We start from the raw sequence: 20,230 nt of genomic DNA, 5'->3' as shown, positions 1-20,230 counted from the left end.
TCGGCGGGTCGGTGTGGACTTGTTGGGCCGAAGGGCCTGTTTCCACATTGTAATGTAATGTAATGTAATGTAAAAATGTAATGTAATTGTGAAAGAGACTGAAATTTGTTTATCTTAACTGTTCTCTGAGCTTGCAAGTGGATTTTGAATTGTTGATTGTATCGATAGATTTTAAATAGCATAATGATTTAAAAAAATATTTTCTTTATTTAACAACTTCCAAAGTCTTCCTATTGTTGTTCCTGTGCTTATGAGTTCTACACCTCGTGGATACTGGCTGAATGGGCATGGGGGTGGAGGAGGCAAGGGAATGGGGTATTTGGGGAGGATAGGTAATGAGAGCATGGGATTATGGGTGGGAAGTAAGAATCAAGGTCCTCACAATCATTGACAAACTGAGCCAATGCCCTAGTGAATGGAAACTCACTGCCACAACATTCATTCTGTCTCGGATCTGCTTCAGGAAATAGCAGGCCTGACTTCAGCTAACCCCATTGTGAAAGTAGCATGGGATAAGCATTGTTGGAAAGGAAGTGAGATTCTGATATCAGGAAATTCTCTGGACTTCTCATTCTCACCTCAAAGGGGAAAATCCAGACTTTTCTCAAAGGGGAAAATCTTTTGTTTTCCCTTGAAAACTTTTAAAAAAAAACGATAAACAATTCATTACCAAGTGGACTATTCTCTACACATGCTACAACCATTACGAATTTCAATTATTGCTAAATTAAAATTCCCATGTTTTCTATATTGATCAGATGCAATTGACAAGAATAGAATTTGTTCAGTCTCAAGTCAATTGATACATATTAAGTCTTCTTTTTGAGAACATAATTTGATTTTTTTAAGTAAATCAATATTTTCTACCTTTTTAAATATAACTTAATTAACAATAAAAGATTTAACTTTATTTTTTATATATGCAGGTCTGGCTCCACTTTAAGATAACATGGAAACAGACATTTGCAATCACTTTGTTCCTTGAGGAAGGTACTGTGAATAGGAATTTCTTAATTGAATTAGAGCAGACTTTGATTAGCACAAACAAAGTATTCTCAGATGTAGGACTGCTTTCTTGTATAAAATTCTTAACAGTTGCTGTTAAATTATAGAATAAATTATTATAATATCATAGTAATCAGAATGCAATACAAAATTTGTAAATTGAATCAGAAAGGATGTGAATAAATATGAAATTTAATTGTCTTACATTGTAATGTGAAAAGGACCTCCAGTTACGGTGTTCCCAAAATATTTTGCAGGCCCTATGTGAATCAATCGTGGTATCTGAAAAGATAATGAGTTGATATATCTTAGTAAATTTTGTGAACCACCTTTATGTATTTAATTGCAGGTTAGACAATGCAGGGCAAATAGTATAGATGACTTCTTTTTGTATTTAACAAAACCTTAATTGCAAGAAAGTGAATTTTATGTTAGTTTTCCCCAAAGTCTACATATCCATCTGTCTAAGATATATTCAATAAGTCCAACATGTGGTGCACATAGCCTGTTTGACAGTTTTGTTACCACATTTTCTAATCAGCTGAAAGTAAAATAGTTGAAATCAGAACTGACTGGTTGTTAAGGTATATATCAAAATCAATAAAAATGGCTAAGTATGACAAAAAGAAATTCCTAAAGACTTAAGAAGAAACTATGATTAAAGAGGAGCCAACATCAAAACAGGCACATTGAATAGAGGGAGGGAAAAAATTGTCCCACGTGTTTGCACTGACAAATGTTATAAATCCAAAATAGAGTTCAAAACTAAAACAGAGAAATCATACATACTTCATAGTAATATGGTTATAATTACTCTTATCTGTGATGATTTGGAAATGCCGGTGTTGGACTGGGGTGTACAAAGTTAAAAATCACACAACACCAGGTTATAGTCCAACAGGTTTAATTGGAAGCACACTAGCTTTCGGAGCGACGCTCCTTCATCAGGTGATTGTCTGTGATGTTTTAGTTAAAGGGCTCAATCATTCTCCAAAGCAGGAGCTTCACCTTGATATTTTTCCTCCATGTTGTGAATTTGAATATACCCTTAAGCATATTCTGTAGAAGTGATCTAAGCTGGTATCATCTTTGCCTGTTAAGGTGGATTGGAACCCTCCCATTATACTACTACAACAAAAAAGTGATTTCTCTGCTTTTGGGCTTGGGGGAGGGGGAGGGGTGGGATGCAAAGGTCTGGGATTGAGGGAGACAGAGTGGGGGAGAAAGTTGGGAGGATGGAGGGCTTTCAGCATCCTCTCTCACTGCATAGTCCAGTTCCTCAATCATGCACAAACAAATTAATTGATCATTAATTAACCTTTTAGGGGCCTTCATTCATGACCGGGCAGGAAGGTGGAGCTTGGACCTTCCTATTTGGAATTTCAGGTGGAAATGGGACAGTGTCAGAGTTGCCCCTTCATCAATATGTTACCACCCCATCTCTACATTCACCAAGTCCGGGACTGGGTCATTGTGCCCAAAATGTTAAAGGTTTGTCCTAAATAATGGACCTGAAAAAAGATTGCTGTGTTTAAATTATTAAATCGGCAACAAGAAAGATTTGGAAATTAAAGCAGGAAATTGTGGAACTATTCAGCAGGTCTGGATGCACCTGTGGAAAGAGAAACAGAGTTAATGTAGTGGATTTTCCTAGGGTAATCGGGGCTTTGATGTCAAGGCCATAATAGAACCCTGAATCTGCCCATGTTACCAACGTGCCCACCAGCAGCACTTTTCTGCAGGCAGCCTCTTAACTTGCCACTGCCATACTGGCATCCTATTAAGGATGGTGGGTGGATGTCCAAGGCTGTCATGCCCATGCAGACAGTCTGCAGTAACACAAGACTGGCAACTTCACCAGGATACAGTCTCCATGTCTGACAGCATGTCATCTGAGTAGAATCCTTGAAATCATGACAAAGTCCTTCAGCATGAGGCATGTCACTCATTCATTCTGACAAACCTACTAGAGTTTTTGAGGATATAATTGGTAGAACAGATGAGGGAGAACTAGTGGATGAGTTATTGTTGGTTTTTCAGAAATCTTTTGATACGATCCCACATAAGTGGTCAATGTGCAAAATTAAAACACATGGGACTGTGGTTAATATAAAGTCAGAGTCATTGAGATGTACAGCATGGAAACTTCGGTCTAACTCGTCCAGGTCGACCAGATATCCTAATCTAATCCAGTCCCATTTGTCAGCATTTGCCCCTCCCCCTCCAGATGCCTTTTTAAATGCTGCAATTGTACCAGTCTCTACCCTTCCTCTGGCAGCTCATTCCATACATGCACCATCCTCTGTGTGAAAAAGTTGCCCCTCAGGTCCCTTTTAAATCTTTCCCCTCTCACCCTAAACCTATGTCCTCTAGTTCTGGATTCCCCACCACAGAGAAAACTCTATCTATTTACCCTATCCATGCCCCTCTTGATTTTACAAACCTCTATATGGTCACCCCTCAGCCCCTACGCTCCAGGGAAAACAGCCTTAGCCTCAGCCTCTCCCTATAGCTCAAACCCTCCAACCCTAGCAACATCCTTGTAAATTTATTCTGAACCTTTTCAAGTTTCACAACAACCTTCTGATAGGAAGGAGACCAGAATTGTATGCAATACTCTAAAAGTGGCCTAACCAATATCCTGTACAGCCACAACATGACCTCCCAACTCCTATACTCAATGCTCTGACCAATAAAGGAAAGCTTATCAAATGCCTTCTTCAGTATCCTATCTACCTGTGATGCTGATATGGAATGAGAATAGATTAGCAGACAGAGAGAAGCCAAGTTTGATTGAAAGGCACTGACTAGTGGGGTACTGAAGCGATCAGTGCTTTAGCTCCAGCTATTCACAAATGCATCAATGATTTGGATGACAGAATCAAATGGTATATTTCCATGTTCGCTGATGACACATGATAGGACTGTAAGTTATACATAGAATTTAAAGAAACTTCAAGTCAATTTAGATAAGTTAAGTAGGCAAATGCATGGTAGTATTAATTAAATGGAGATAAGTTGATTTACAAGGGGCCCTGGATGTCCTTGTACACCAGTTATTGAAAGCAGCCACATAGTTAGGAAGCATAAAGCAAGTAATTAGGAAGGCAAACGGTACATTGACCTTAATTACAAGAGGATTTGAGTACAGTGTGACTCTACAGTGCCTTGCTAAGGCTACACCCGAGTCCAGTTTTGGTTACCTTACCTAACAACAGATATATGTGCCATAGACGCAGTACAGAAAAGATTCATCAGAGTAATTCCTGAAAAAGCAGAGTTGTCATATGTGGAAAGGTTGAGCCGACTAGGTCTGTATTCAATGAGGTTTAGAAGAATGCAGGGAAATCTCAGGGAACCAGATCAAATTCTGATGCAGGAACAATGTTTCCCCTGTCAGGCACATTTAGAACAAATAGCCATTGTCTCAAAATATAGGATCAGCCTTTAGGACTGAGATGAGTCGAGACTCCTGCGGTCAGATGGTGGAGTTCTCCACCACAGATGGTGATGGATGTCAAGTCATGGAATATATTTAAGAAAGAAATAGATAAATTTCCAGACAACAAAAACAACATCCGATCTGCAAAGAGAGTTAGAATGTGGCATTGAGATGGAGAATCAGCCATGATCATGTTTAATTTCTTCACGCTACTGACTCCATATTTAGCTATGCAAGGTTAAGGGATGCTTTCAGTTGGAATGCAGAACTCCAAAACTTCAATACTAGCATCAAATTGGCATTACATATTATTGTTATCACTGTCTGTCTACACTGCATACTCTACAGACATTGTGTGCCCATACTAACACTCTAATCAGGATGGTTTTCAATAAAGCTCTCACCAGAAATGTATGAATCCGAATTGGCAACTATTGTGCCACAAGTATGGGTGCTACAGGACCAATTTTTGCAGCCTTAATTTATTTGGGGGAGAGAAGGCAAATGAGGACATCCAGCAGTCTTCATAGTACACATAGTTCTATAACACATATTTCATCAGCATGAATTGGCTATAACACGATTGATAAATTGTGGACATTGTTTGCATGACATAAACTTTCTGCTGAACGGGTATATTGAGTTTTCCATACTGCTAGCTTCTATAGCGCAATTTCTATAGCAGTTTCCAATAGAACGATTTTATATAGCGCAAGGTTGCAGAGGAACACAACTGTCGCGTTATAACAGAATGACCTGTATAACCTTTAAGGTTATCCAGAAGAGAGACAGCACAAAGCCAAGTTCAAAAAACTTACTAAACTGCAAGTCTATATTCAATAGATGAATAGGTATGAATTTTTTTTTTAAATGACCCTAAAATCTTATATCTGCAGTTTGCTTAAATCAGGAGAAACATTGTTGACAAAGAAAAATAGCAAGGTATGAGTTAGAAGATTATCTAAAAATCACTCCACAATGGTTCAAGTCAGTTATAAAATTTGTGCTCAGCTTCCACTTTAGATGCTGATACAGAAATTTAGAATGAAAATAAGATAATACAAAAATGTAACAACAGCAGATTCATGTTTATAACTAGCACACGGAGTCAATGTAAGACTTCTTTAAATATGACATGAGACAGCTCCTAAGGTATTGCACAGGAGTCAAATTTAGAGTTCAAATAGTGTGTGGTTAGAGATAGATAGCTCAGTGTCAGACAGAGCTTTATTATTAGTATATCTGTGAAACAGTCAGAATTCAACATAGTGGTGGACAATCCATTAAAAAGCTTCAGCTGATGGAATGCAAGTGTTCTGGTTCCACCAGTAATGGGTTCAGTAGCAAGGGTTCAGTATATGGGCAATAGTCTGACGTGGATGACCACAGTCACAATTTGAGCTGTTCCTCATGTCCCAAGACCACATCTTCTCATGACCTGCGTTTAAACAGTTGAGGCCAATCCAGACTTTCCATAGGGAATGTTAAAACTTGGGAATGCACCACTCACCACTCAGAATCCACCACTTAGCAGGCTGTGGTTGGTGATGGTGCAATTAACCCAGAAGCATGCCATCAAAAGGTAATGCTATTGTCAGTTTCTAGGGTTTGGAGTTTTTTTTAAATCATTCATACTATGTGGGTGTTGCTAGCTTGGCATCATTTTTACCCAAATGTAGTTATCCAAGAGAAACTGGCTTCAACTGACAACAAGGTGAACTGGCTTCTTGAATTGCTGCAGCACATTTGGTATAGGTGGATCCACAATGATGTTGGGGAGGGAGCTCCAGGATTTTGACCCAGCAACACTGAATGAACAGCAATATATTTCCAAGTCAGATTGGTGGGTGGCTTGAAGGGAGACCTGCAGATGGTGTTCCCATGTATCTTAAATCCCTGTCCTTCCAGTTAGTAGTGGTCATGAATTTGGAAGGTGCCACATATGATGCTTTAGTGAATTTCTGCAGTGCACCTTGTAGATGGTACATACTGGTGCCACTGGGTGTTGGTGCTGGAGAGAGTGAATGTTTATGGATTTGGTGCAATCAAGCGGGCTGCTGTGTCCTGGATTGTGCCAAGCTTACTGAGTGATGTTGGAGCTGCATTCATCCAGTTAAATGGGGAGTAATCCATCACACCCATGACTTGTGTTTTGTAGACAGTGGGCAGGCTTTGGGAGTTAGGAGGTAAGTTATTCACTGCAGGATTCCTAGCTTCCAATCTGCTCTTACAGGCATGCATTTTTGTGGCTCATCCAGTGTGTTATAGTTGGGTCCATGGATTTCAGGTAGTATATGGAGTTTTGTTTAATTTCCTCTCTTAATGGGTGGTGATTCATTACCCTCAAAGGACGTTCCTGTCTAACAGCTAATGTATGTCCACATATGGTTCAATATGATGCTAGCACAGAAAGCCACTTGAGCCATATTTGTCTCAACTTCCCAGAAATAACCCTCATGACTTCCCAGTAGTTGTCTACCACTAGTAAGGGAGACAGCAACCTTCATGCAGTCCTGCATTTTAAGTAATTTTCCCAATCTGAAAACTTGTGATCTAATCCTGTGAAGAAGACAACTGAATCCCAGCCAACGAACTCTCAGTCTGAGCAAAGAAATCACTGATAATTCCGTAATAAGTACATCAGGTTCATCCACTCTGCACTACATTGCTGTAGAATTTAAACACAAAAAAATGAAGCGTGGGGATAATCATCAAACTATGTCTGGAAGCCAGCACAGTAATTTACATACCTCAGTAACTAGGATCAGAACAGCACCCACAACGGTCAGAATTTCTCCTGCTAATCGAGCAAAGTCTTCAGCAGAAGCATAGGCTTCCTGCAATAATAAGAGTTCACAGTCAGAATTATTATCTTTAATGCTTCACCAAAAGTAATTGTTCATTGTTTCTTTAGTTGAATAATATTCAAAGTAAGAGTTGTCCTTATTCCATTTTTGCTTCTTCTAGCCCATGTTTACAAGTTTCCACGTAGAGATTTCAAAGCAATTAATTAAGCTGAAAACCAAAAGCAGAAGGAAGAACAATAATAATTAAATGTAACATTTTAAATGTGGAGAATTCCATTCTTATGAGATCAAAAAATAATAGCATCTTTTTCCCATAAAATTTATTTCTGTAGTGCTTGGCGTAATGGTGATGGGAATGCAGGGGTGGGGAGTTAACTTCTTGATCTTTGATAATTTTGGTTGAAAACATTGATTTTTGGTTGGAGTTAAATTTGTGAATTCCTAACTGTAATTCTATCAAACCCACCTCCTCCATTCAAAATCAATTAATGACATTATCAACATGTCAGGAGGGAGGCCATTTTGGACTGTTAAGATCATTAATGAACAGTTTGCCGTAGATAATAGAAAAATGTACAGATAATTGAAGTCAATGAAAATTAGTGAGCTTTTTGAGGGAAAGATTAGTCATAATAATGAGTAATAGACAGTACAGTGTATATTATGCTTGACAGCTGGTATTAGCTGTCAATGTGAGAATCTCGTAATGAAACAGGAGAGGATAGTACTAAAATACGGAAAGACATTTCAAGAAGTATTAACCAGACAGTGGCTTCACTGCAGCACCCTAGTAAAGCAGAGAACAAGATGACCAGGCATGGATGGGTGAGAGTATAATCCTCTGAAAGACTTACCTTTGATGTCCTGCTCCTTCCACCAATCATCAATTTTAACCGGTTATTCTGAGCAGACGGCAAAAACACCCAGACTCCACTGAAGTCCTTCTTTAAATATGTAGATTAGCCATACCTGAACTGTTATTCTGTTTCTCACTCCACAGATGCTGTCTAACCTTCTGAGTTTCTCCACTATTTTCTGTTTGTACTTCAGATTTCCAGCATCTGCAGTATTTTGCCTCAGGTTGAGTGCGTTAGCTGTCCACTGAAATTGCCTTTTAATTCACTGAGTTATTTTTGAGAAGGCAACTCATCACTACTTTCTCATGTGCAATTAAGTTGGATAAGAAATGCTGGCTTACTGGGGACATGGACATCCCATGAAGAAAGAAAATGACAGCAGGGGTTTCAAATTGGAGCTACAAGTTCAGAATACATTATAAATGTTGTGGCGCAGTAATAGTGTCCCCACCTCTGTACTGGGAGAGCCGGATTCGAACCCAACCTACTCCAGAGGTGTGTAATAACATCTCTGAACAAGTTGATGAGAAAATAAGTAATAATAAAAATTAAAAGTTCAATGAACTGCATGCAAAGTTTAATACCATTATAGACAAAGTCTTCCTCGGGGTGGGGCAGTCCAGATCAAGAGGGCATAGGTTTAGGGAGAGAGGGGAAAGATATAGAAGAGACCAAAGGGGCAACTTTTTCACACAGAGGGTGGTACATGTATGGAATGAGCTACCAGAGGAATTACAACATTTAAAAGGCATTTGGATGGGTATATGAATAGAAAGGGTTTGGAGGGATATGGGCCGGGTGCTGGCAGGTGGGACTAGATTGGGTTGGGATATCTGGTCGGCATGGACGGGTTGGACCGACGGGTTTGTTTTCATGCTGTACATCTCTATGACTCTATGGTGCATTTACACTCTGATTCATAAAATAACACCATGCTGGAGGAGATTACCAAATTCTGCCACCTCAGTGCCACAACATCAGACAACTTTTCCTTGATACAGAACTTGACACACTGACAAAAATCAACAATTACCTTTGACCAGCTCAAGAAATGCACATGGAGTAACATCAAACTGACTCTTAGGATGGAGCTGCTTCTCTATAAGACCTGTGTTCTCAGCAAAAAAACTGTGGATTTTGTAAATCAGGAACCAAAACAGAAATTTCTGAAAAAGCTCAGCAGGACTGGTATCCGAAATCAGAGATAACGTTTCAGATAGAGTGATACCTCCACAGGATCCTTCTGAAGAAGGGTCACTCGACCCGAAACATTAATTCTTATTTCTCTCCACAGATGCTGCCAGACCTGCTGAACTTTTCCAGCAATTTCTGTTTTGGTTTCTGTGCTTTCAGGGCCTTGTCATCAGGCTGTGAAACACAGACAAACCTCAATTGTCAAAGGAAGAAACTCAAGGGTTTCCATCTTTGTTGTTAATCCAGCAGGACAAAATGGTAAATGTGGCAGTTATGTCAAAGGCAGAGCTCCAAAATTTATGACCAATCATCAAACAGACAAGGCTTTATTAGCTTGGGCACATCCACAGAATGCAAGAGGTTACACACATAAGATTTCCACTATAGCAAAGAAGCCAGAGTCACATGACCAGTGGGATTACCAAATCACTGCTTTAAGGATTTTTTGCATATATGACACAAGGACCTAAATTTTGTTTAGCAAACCTGCGAGTCAATGGCTGAGGAGAAAGGTGTAAAGTGAAAGGCCACTGCTTTGGCAACAGATACAAGCACCATCTCACAGTGGCATTTGGGAACTTTATGTGCAGCCTGGGCCTGCTCCTCAAGGATTAACATCAGCCATCAGCAACTGTGCGCAATATGAAGACTCTATTCTGAAATGGATTATTTGCTGCATGCCCATCAACATCCCTTGATGGGACATCACCAGAATTATAGGCCAGTGCAGCAGAATTCCAGTAAATATTTTCAGCTGAAGATGCAGACCCAAATAGCTGATTGTGGTGAAACACAGTTAACAAAACTTAGAGGGATACATTATAACAATGAGGAATGAAATGTTATAAACAAGACAGAAAGGCAAATACGGCACAAAACGTCAACTGAGAAGAAGAGCCCTGAGAAAAAGAAATCTAAAGTCATGATTAAAAATAGAAATAAATGTTATCAAATGAGCAAAGAAAAACAGGACCAAGAAGCAAAAGGACAGATGGAGGATCGTGAATAAAATTGGCAACTGCAAATCAGCAGCTTCTTTTATATCTTCCCTGATCTCTATTTCAGAAGAGATATAAAACAAATGATCAGTATACTACCATCTGTTTTCCCCATTGCACAGTCAAAATCTACATCAAGACAGATAGACAATAAGAAATTAGGAAATTCAAAAGGAGACAGAAAGGAGAGGTATTTTTGACAGGCATAATCTCTGACTGGCTAATCATGACTCCAGAGCAGAAATGCTGGAGAAATGTTTCTAGATAGATGCAATTACAAAAGAAAATACAAAATGGAACACATCAGTTGGGAACCTGAAATGAGTAACATCTACAGAAGTTATTTTAGGAGCTTTGTCACAAATGAAGACTCAATATCTTCTATTCCCTGAATGAAATATCTAACAGTAATCTTATAAAACCATGTCCACAGAAAAAAAACAGTTAGAACCACAATTTTGTGAAATTAACCAACTTGCCATCTAAATTTTACAAGATCGTCAATGAATCTAAGAGGGTTACCTCAGATTACAACAGGATCTGGACCAGATGGGCCAATGGGCTGAGAAGTGGCAGATGGAGTTTAATTCAGATAAATGCGAGGTGCTGCATTTCGGGAAAGCAAATCTTAGCAGAACTTATACACTTAATGGTAAGGTCCTAGGGAGTGTTGATGAACAAAGAGACCTTGCAGTGCAGGTTCATAGCTCCTTGAAAGTGGAGTCGCAGGTAGATACGATAGTGAAGAAGGCGTTTGGTATGCTTTCCTTTATTGGTCAGAGTATTGAGTGCAGGAGTTGGGAGGTCATGTTGTGGCTGTACGGGACATTGGTTAAGCCACTGTTGGAATATTGCATGCAATTCTGGTCTCCTTCCTATCGGAAGGATGTTGTGAAACTTGAAAGGGTTCAGAAAAGATTTACAAGGATGTTGCCAGGATTGGAGGATTTGAGCTATAGGGAGAGGCTGAATAGGCTGGGGCTGTTTTCCCTGGAGCATCGGAAGCAGAGGGGTGACCTTATAGAGGTTTACAAAATTATGAGGGGCATGGATAGGATAAATCGGCAAAGTCTTTTCCCTGGGGTCAGGGAGTCCAGAATGAGAGGACATAGGTTTAGGGTGAGAGGGGAAAGATATTAAAGAGACCTAAGGGGCAACATTTTCACGCAGACAGTGGTACGTGTATGGAATGAGCTGCCGGAGGAAGTGGTGGAGGCTGGTACAATTGCAACATTTAAGGGGCATTTGGATGGGTATATGAATAGGAAGGGTTTGGAGGGATATGGGCTGAGTGCTGGCAGGTGGGACTAGATTGGGTTGGGATAGCTGGTCGGCATGGGCGGGTTGGACCAAAGGGTCTGTTTACATGCTATACATCTCTATGACTCTGTGACTCTATAACAATACAAATGTTTAACTACTTTGACATCACCAATTTCGGAATTGTACGATATTTAATTTAACTTTGTTAATGTAGTCTATAACAACTGTTCTAACATTATCAACAGTTGACTTGTTTAATTTTATTAATTTTGGAAGTTAAAAAAATGTCATTTACACATGAATTCTAATATGTGTGCTTACATTTAGTGGTTTTGGAATCATGATAGTGATGTTGTCCCCATCAGGGCCAGCTGGTGTAAGAGGACGGTACACACAGCAAACCGTAAAAATGATTGTGTATAAAAAGTAAAGTGCAGTCCACAGCAAGAAATACTTGAAGCCATAATTAGTCCACTTATGATGAAGCACTTCTTTCACTGGAGTAATCTTTAATAGTTTCCGAGCCTACAATAATAAAAAAATGTTACTATTACCACTTGCAACTTTACAAGGAACATTACACCATACACTGGTTGGTTTCATATTGAACACGTGAAATATTAAAATATCCAATAACAATTTTGCTTTTGTATATGATTTAGAATGTAACAAAACATTCTACTGTGTTTCACAATGTGTAGGTGAAGGAAAGGGGATGCAATGTTGCAAATGCCAGCTTACTGGAGGGGGGATATCACATATTAACACTGTTGTAATGAATTAACATTCATAAATTAAAGGTCCGGGTACCAAGGAAGGTTGTTAAACCTTAACAGACCTGTTAGTTACATAGAGCAGAAAGTATGTGCTCAATGTGTTAGAATATGGAGTAATCCATTCCTCTTCAGCCAGGACTTTAGAGACTATTCTGACCAGTGTGGAACAAGTATTCAGTCACATAAACAGGACTTTGGCACCGACCAGTATGAAGCTTCTGTTGACAGTTTCCTTCGAAACACACATTATTATGGAAGTGAGGTAGTGGAAGGACTGGAGGATGGTAGGGGACAGCACTGACAGGAGTTTTCAGGTTGTCACCAACTTTTGCATATTGCACTCTTACAAAGCCATTGAAATGTAACTTTTCAGATTGACTACAATGGAGAAACCAATGATTCTCAGGTAACTGCATAGCACCACATATCACTACATTATGTTAGACAGGCTTTGGATCTAGGAAGACAAAATTCCACTCTGGTTTGATAGGTTGTGAGAAGGCTGATAGGTCCAATCCAATTTGCAGTTCCTGCCACTTGCGGGGCAGGTTTGAATGGATGAGGTGTTTGGAGGTTTGTACATTCTCTGACACCTTAAACTCATCTATGTATGATTTCAATAAAGCATCTCAATGTGTTCTGTGCCTTCCCAAATGAATTATTTCTATTTTGGTTTATCACAAGCCAGAATCTCCCATGAGTTGGCAGAGATGTTTGATCTCTTCAGAGAGGTTTTGATGACATTCCTAAAGTGCTTCCATTGTCTTCTTAGAAGTTTCCTGTGCTGACTGGGTTCCATGTATGAGTGTTTTTCCTTCTGGAATCTGGTGTCGTGCATACGAATGACATGATTAGTTAGTGCTTTTGTGCTGGGTGATTTAGCTTGACAGAGGATACTGCTATTGACAAACTTTCATGCAGCCGGATTTGGAAGATCTTGCAAAGGTACCAGTAGTGGTATTTCTCCAGTGCTTTGAGGTGCCTACCTATCTTTGCTGCTGGATTCCTGAATACATTTGTAACAGAACACCTCTTCCAGGAATCTCCAGCACAGAAGCCTGCTAAAGGTGAATGGGTAATTTTTAATCTGAAAATTTAGAAATGTTGTTTCCTGGTCAAAATATCTGACCCATGACTTATTAATGTTCAACCCACCTGAAAGGCTGCCTGCTTTTGCTCACTTTACTGTCTCATGGATCAGCACTTTGTGTGATACCCTTGCTGAAACCTAAGTGTATCAACTCTAAAATTCAGGTGCCTGGGAGAATCATCCATTCATTTCTAATGTTAAAGGCTATATCTTTTTCATACCAATCCTATCATGGCCAGGAGTTGAATAAACAATATGGAGCTGAGGTCACCTTGGCCTCAGCGCAGAGGTCTGATGGTTTTCCAATCCACCCTCAGATCCCCATGTCCCAGTGCTACCAAAGGTCAAAATCTCCCTAATAGCTCAATGGCAGATTGAATTGTGAGATGAAAGTTCACTTCCCAATGTACCTCATCTGGAATTTCTGGACTATACTTTTCACAAAATGTCCATTGTCAGTAGGTCTGTTTTGTAGTTGAAGAGCTTAGTAAATTTGTTAGGTAAGATCTTTCAATATATGCTGCATAAATCCATGTTAACCCACTCTCACTATCAACATGTTTTATCAATGCATTTCACTCAATTGCCTGAATAAAACTACTGGTGAATCTGCTTCCTACACCATTTCAGATCCTAACAATTTGCTCTGTAAAAATATTTATCCTAATTTATTTTGCCCACTACTAGAAATCTGAATCCACTGTTCAACAACCTGCCTGCTATTAGAAAAAAAATACTCCTTATTAAAACTCTTCATTATTTCCTGTTTCCTTGGGTTATGCTCCCTGGGTTTTAAATGATTTATTTTTTTTAAAAAAAGACTTAAATTGCTTTAAATGCTCAGCCAGTGTTCTGATTTATAGTTTCAAGTACTCGGTTATGATGTCCATGAAATTGAATTGAGACTTACTCTTGAGCAAGCTGCAATGCTTGGCTGCCTGTTCCTTAACAATCATCTGAGCTAAAGGGACTCTCTATACACATAAAAGGCAATATTCCCTCAAGATTTCTATTTGTGGTTCTGCTATGTTCTTAAGTGCAGGCCCTTCAGATTTTTTAGTACGGTAACTTAAAGTGGTGGCACACAGTTTAGAGGGAATATTATTTACAAGTATCCCTGCATTTGCACACCACCAAAGTAAAAATAAGGTGGGAGACCTGCTGAAATCACTCCTGGGTTCTGGACAAAAAAGTCAACACACCTTAGGGGCAACCCTGGAATTCATGAGCATTGCTCTGAGCAGCTTTTTTATGATGATGAGTTTTTGACCTTTCTTTCTTTCTGCTTAAGATCGAAATGTTTCTACACCCAAAGTGTGGGCATCAGCCCTCATGGCCTTCTGCTTCAGTGTGGACCTTCAAATCTTATAATTTATTCTCGAAAGTCATAATGTACACACAGAAGTTAGAGAGATCGGTTTCTCCTGTAATCTGGAGTCATTTTTTTTGTTTACTTCATTATTCCTCTGTATATATTATTATAGTTGACATATTTACTTGTTGTATCAATGTTAACACTTGAACCAAAACCACCAATCATTGTTCTATAACATAATATCAAGTTTCTGTACTTTAAAAAAAGCAACTGTCAATCACATTTTATTTTCTCTCTTTTTGGTACTACTCATGTTGTTTCATCCTCCTTTCTAATTCATTTCTTCTTGCCTATTACAATATCTTCTGTCTCTAAAAGCACATTGTTATCTAGTTGATTCATGTGATGCCAATTCTTTCTATTTAGCTGTGTTGTACATATTGCTATTTCTACCAGGAAGTTAGTATTTCGAAATAACTGACCTCCTTCTTCTTGCTAGAGCATAAAATGTCAAGGACGGAGAGTTCATCACCCCACGTATCAATTCCTGTCAGATCATACAAGGTGGATGATACAGGTCCAAAGGCCCAATAGATCTGTTTTCTCTTCTTCATGAAATGACTGAACATCTGCAACAAAAGCATACGAAATGTATCTTGAGTCAGGTAAATATAAAATGTGCTACAGTTCTAATGCACAAAGAGAAAGAAAAACAAAGGAATTCTTCAACTTGGAACAAATTACTAATTCAAATTAACATTAACAGACAAATTAGCATTTTGTTTTAATTACTAATCATTCCTAATTTGAAAATTGATGTCAATTTTAACCAGGAGTTCGATTTGAGTAGATAGAAGAGTGGAGTCGGCATTAAAGATCCCATATACTTTAATTTGATGCAAAGTTTTATGGATATTTACTAAGTTCTCAAGATTGAGAAGAAATTATGCTTGGGGCAGCAAAGGCTCAGACTTTTCAACTCCTCCTAGCCCTACAAAGGTCAGTTTTAAACTTATGTTTCAGGGAGTCTGCTTCTTTCTTGGCAGGTCTGGTGGTGTGGGCCAGCTTTTGCTTGTTGTGTCCTGCTTAAGCCAATGGTTACTAGGTCTATGGAACGCAAGTGACAACATGGAAGCCTGATTCACATTAATTAGCATGGCTACTGCTGAGTCAGCTGGACTCAGGTCCCTTAAAAGTAGCAGTGTTTAGAGACCATTTTAAACGCAAGGCCAACCTATTTGTACTAGTCCAGGTGAGTAAACGCAGACTCTTAGAAAGTGAACTAGAGTTCAAAATTAATCTCAATGTTCAAATAGAATGTTAATCATAGAATGTTATGGGGCAGGAGTATGACTGTCAGCTTGTTGTCCTTGCAGCAGCTCATCGAATGAGCATCATTACCTTTTGCCAATCTCCTGCTTTCTCCCCATAACCTTTGTACAATATTTTTATCCAACTAATCATCCATTGCTCTCTTGATTGCCTCAATTGGTCGAAATAAAAGTGTCAAGGTACAGGAATCTGTAACTCAGCAACATCTTTGAAATTCAGTCAACAATCAACATAACCTTCTCGTCTATAGCAGACAGATTGCTATTGTATCCATGGAAAAATAGGACGTTTATTGTACAATGAAGGGGATCAAGATTTGTTGTGAAGTACTTAATTGATAAATACTACCTGCAATGAAACAAAATTTAAAACACTGTAGATGCTGTAAATTTGAAAGAAGACGAGAAGATGCAAGAACCATTCACCAGAGTGATAACATCTCTAGAGAGAGAGAAGCAGTATTATTGTTTCATGTTGATAACCTTTCACCAGAACATCTGATCAAATGCCATCAACCTGAAACTTCAACTTGCTTTTTCTCTCGACAGGTCTCATCTCACTCACTGAAGTCAATCTGTAATACAGAAGTTAACATCATTCTGACTCCAAGGGAAACTTCCTAAATTCTGTAAGCATAACTCAAAACTTATGAGGGTGCAATTCAATCTGACAGGTTTCCACTACGAAATAGGTTGAGTATCCAGCCTCAAACCTGACATAGCTTGGCAGTCAGGTCCCTGGGCAAATATTACCAGCTCTGATGCTGAGATGGCCAAAACAGGATTGGGGTGGCAGGGGGCAAAGTAAAGGGAGCTGAGCACAGACTGGTGAATGCTTATGGTATTTTGATATAGCCAGGAAGATGAAGATCTGGAATAACTCAAAAATATGTGTTCCACAAGTTCCATCTATTTGCTGATCAATTACAATCATGGTCCTACAACTCCAATTTGGCAGGCGTTACATATACAGGGAACATCAGGGGTAGAAATTCTCCACCTGTCCCTAGAACAATGACAATTTACACCAAAAATAAATCAGTGCAGCAAGTGTTCAATTTCTCTCCGTACAACTGGACTACAACACAACAAAACCTATAATTTATATATCAGTACATGTACACCCAGTTCCTATCACACTGGTACAGGAAACACATATTTGTCTCAGTTAACCAAGGCAAATACATTTCTTTCAAAATATTGGCTCATGTACAAATATTTGTTTGAATAATCTTTAAAAGAGGAAATTCCAGTATTCTGAAATGTACTGGCAAACACTTCATAAATATTAAATACCTTATTAACAGCAGAATCAAAATTTTAATAGCCTAGGAATCAAAAAGTAATGTTAACAATCTCATTTTAAAAAACAATTAAGTATTAATTGATTAGTTTCTGTTCACTTAACCACAATTGGATTTTGAAACCTTAAAGAGACACAATCACTATCTTAACCTCAAAATATATTTACTTTAAAAATCTGCATCCTTCATGGCATTTCTAGCTTGTCTGCTGACTATTTTGCAGACAGAGCTGAAAATAAATTCGGATCTGGATCTGCCAATTTCTGACAGATTCACTTTGAGATCAAACTAGTGCACACCACAAATAATGGCCAGTTAAACCAGGGAATGTTTATTTACACTAAGATCCTTCTCTTCCCCAGTCTGCTTACGCTAGTTTATAGCCATGATTAACTAAGGGTGTTACACTGAAGGGCATAAGTGTCACTCAGCTTTCAGGCTACAAAACCTGTAGACCAGTCCTCTTGTAGAGAGAGCCAGTGAGGGCAAATCTTAGTCATAGAGTCATAGAGATGTACAGCATGGAAACAGACCCTTCGATCCAACCTGTCCATGCCGACTAGATATCCCAACCCAATCTAGTCCCACCTGCCAGCACCCAGCCCATATCCCTCCAAACCTTTCCTATTCATATACCCATCCAAATGCCTCTTAAATGGTGCCATTGTACCAGCCTCCACCACATCCTCTGACAGCTCATTCCATGCATGTACCACCCTCTGCGGGAAAAGGTTGCCCCTTAGGTCTCTTTTATATCTTTCCCCTCTCACCCTAAACCTATGCCCTCTAGTCCTGGACTCCCTGACCCCAGAGAAAAGACTTTGTCTATTTAAGCATCCATGTCCCTCATAATTTTGTAAACCTCTATAAGGTCACCCCTCAGCCTCCGATGCTCCAGGGAAAACAGCCCCAGCCTGTTCAGCATCTCCCTGAAGCTCAAATCCTCCAACCCTGGCAACATCCTTGTAAATCTTTTCTGAACCCATAGGATATTATTACTAATAACAGTTGGACAGGGTCAAATTTTCTGGTTCGCATTGCTATTACTTGCTGTTTAAGATGTGTTCCTAATTTCTTATTTTCTTTTAACTAGATGACACACCCCTGGCAGTTTGGTAGGGTCTTAAGAAGATTGGTACGTGTAATTCAGTATTTACAGTTGTGCATAATCCCAGAGATTTTTGAAGCTATTTTGAGTAATTACAATAGTATTGTCTTCAAAAAGGACACTATCAATCTAATCAATTGAACAATGCCATAAAAGATACAGCAATGTACATTGCATCTAACACTCTTCTGTCCATCAGGTTGCACGTCTGTTCATCAGACTTCAGCATCACTCCTGTTGAGATGCAACTTTCTTGCAGCTAATTAGCTCAGACTTCATAGAAAGGAGCAAGAAATCAGAACTAATGAGTTTTTGAACATATTTATCAAACTTATGTAATCTAGCTAGAAAATAACAATGAAGTTTTAACAACAAAATATAAATGCAATGAAACAACGATACTCCTTTCATAAAACAAAAAAAATTGTCCAAATTTCTATGCCATTATAGAAATTTTTGTTGAAAGCAAGTTTCTAATAAAAGTAATACATTAAAATGATACATTCCACAATACTTAAGCTAAATGGATTTGGGATTTTTTTTTTACCTCTGAAACTTATTTATATTTTTGGAGAAAAATTCTATTTATTTCAATTCATTGCATCAATTTTCTTGTTTGAGTTTCTGTTTTTGTATACATGACACAATCACATATGCACAGGCCATACAAGAGCAGTCAGATATGATTTTGTTAATGTTTGAAATTAGTCTTTGTGCAGGTATTTTGAGAGTGATACATAATCATTTTCTTTTCCAACCTTTTGCAAACATCCATGTTGTATATGCATGTTTGGTATCTGTTTGCAGCCTAATATGACCAAGACATTGCTTCCCATGCAAGATTACACAAATTTATTTGAGGATCTTTTTAAATAAAAGCTTTGTAAATTAGTTTGGTACTATAGATCTTGAGTATTGCTGAAAACAGACACATTTTGTCAAACATTCATTAAAACTATTCACAAGAAATATGGCTGTAAAGGGAAAACAATATTTTATGCTGTATGAGAAGAGAGTGCTGATTGCTTGAAAAGTTGACTTGCATATGTAGGAGGCATTGCCTGGGAGAATGCACCAGTTAGGTGATCACTGACAGTCAACTACAAAGCAATAAGGTTTCAAAACATTGTGTCTTTTTTCAGAAACATGAAGACTTTTTAGTTTACTGGAATGGTTTTCATTTTTGTTTTTTTTTTCCCTAGTGGTTGAAGACTGATTAATCTTTATGCAGCAAGTCATTACACATCCAAAGATCAGTGACCCTAATATGTGTGCTTTACCAAAATTATGGGCTTGAGCTGGGCAAGAGTGGAGTTGCAGAAGACAATCATATTGTGGTCGAACCCATTTTAAAGCTTCTATTTCACCAGAGTCAAAAAACCCTCCAATGGCCATGAAAATGGAAAAGATTTAGCCTGTTTTAGATATTATAGATTTTCCAGGCTCACCACTGAGGGACAATCTTTCTATTATACTAAGCAATCAAGGAAAAAAAAAGCTGCTGCAACACCACCTCGTCTCTGTTCCCTGCACTCACCCCCACCTACTCCATGTACGTCATGCTCCTACTTTCCCTGGTATCACTGTAAATATTAATAACATGGGTCTTCCCCACACTCTCCCAGCCCCATGACAAGCACATTATATGTCAGGACTTCTAGTGTTGCTATATTTCAATATACATTTATGTCCCTATTCTCAATTATCTGGAATACCATGACTTTCTCACCCCTAGCTGTC

At 38.7% G+C, this 20,230-nt stretch overlaps 1 protein-coding gene and 1 long non-coding RNA gene across 3 annotated transcripts in view; one reads left to right on the top strand and one right to left on the bottom strand.

Annotated features, from left to right (window-relative positions):
• The window catches only part of LOC122555907 (uncharacterized), a 70,108-nt gene extending 50,393 nt beyond the window's left edge, over positions 1-19,715 (top strand). The window contains exons 3-6 of the long non-coding RNA XR_015759193.1: positions 15,247-15,412; positions 16,628-16,707; positions 18,476-18,517; positions 19,693-19,715. This is a non-coding gene — a long non-coding RNA (uncharacterized LOC122555907). The remainder of the gene's footprint in view (positions 1-15,246; positions 15,413-16,627; positions 16,708-18,475; positions 18,518-19,692) is intronic.
• LOC122555904 (transient receptor potential cation channel subfamily V member 6-like) overlaps positions 1-20,230 on the bottom strand; it is a 124,899-nt gene that overhangs the window by 20,867 nt on the left and 83,802 nt on the right. For both annotated transcript variants that reach the window (XM_087993611.1, XM_043702170.2), the window contains 4 exons: positions 15,230-15,376; positions 11,888-12,091; positions 7,198-7,284; positions 1,211-1,287 (listed from right to left, as the gene is read on the bottom strand). In XM_087993611.1, the coding sequence (XP_087849737.1) occupies positions 1,211-1,287; positions 7,198-7,284; positions 11,888-12,091; positions 15,230-15,376 (515 nt within the window). The remainder of the gene's footprint in view (positions 1-1,210; positions 1,288-7,197; positions 7,285-11,887; positions 12,092-15,229; positions 15,377-20,230) is intronic.

This window comes from Chiloscyllium plagiosum, unplaced genomic scaffold, assembly GCF_037043375.1.
Source record: "Chiloscyllium plagiosum isolate Xiang-an unplaced genomic scaffold, Cpla_swu_hap1 HiC_scaffold_13, whole genome shotgun sequence".
Lineage (NCBI taxonomy): Eukaryota > Metazoa > Chordata > Chondrichthyes > Orectolobiformes > Hemiscylliidae > Chiloscyllium > Chiloscyllium plagiosum.
Note: the sequence above shows the minus strand (reverse complement) of the source record. Positions and strands in the feature narration are given on the sequence as shown.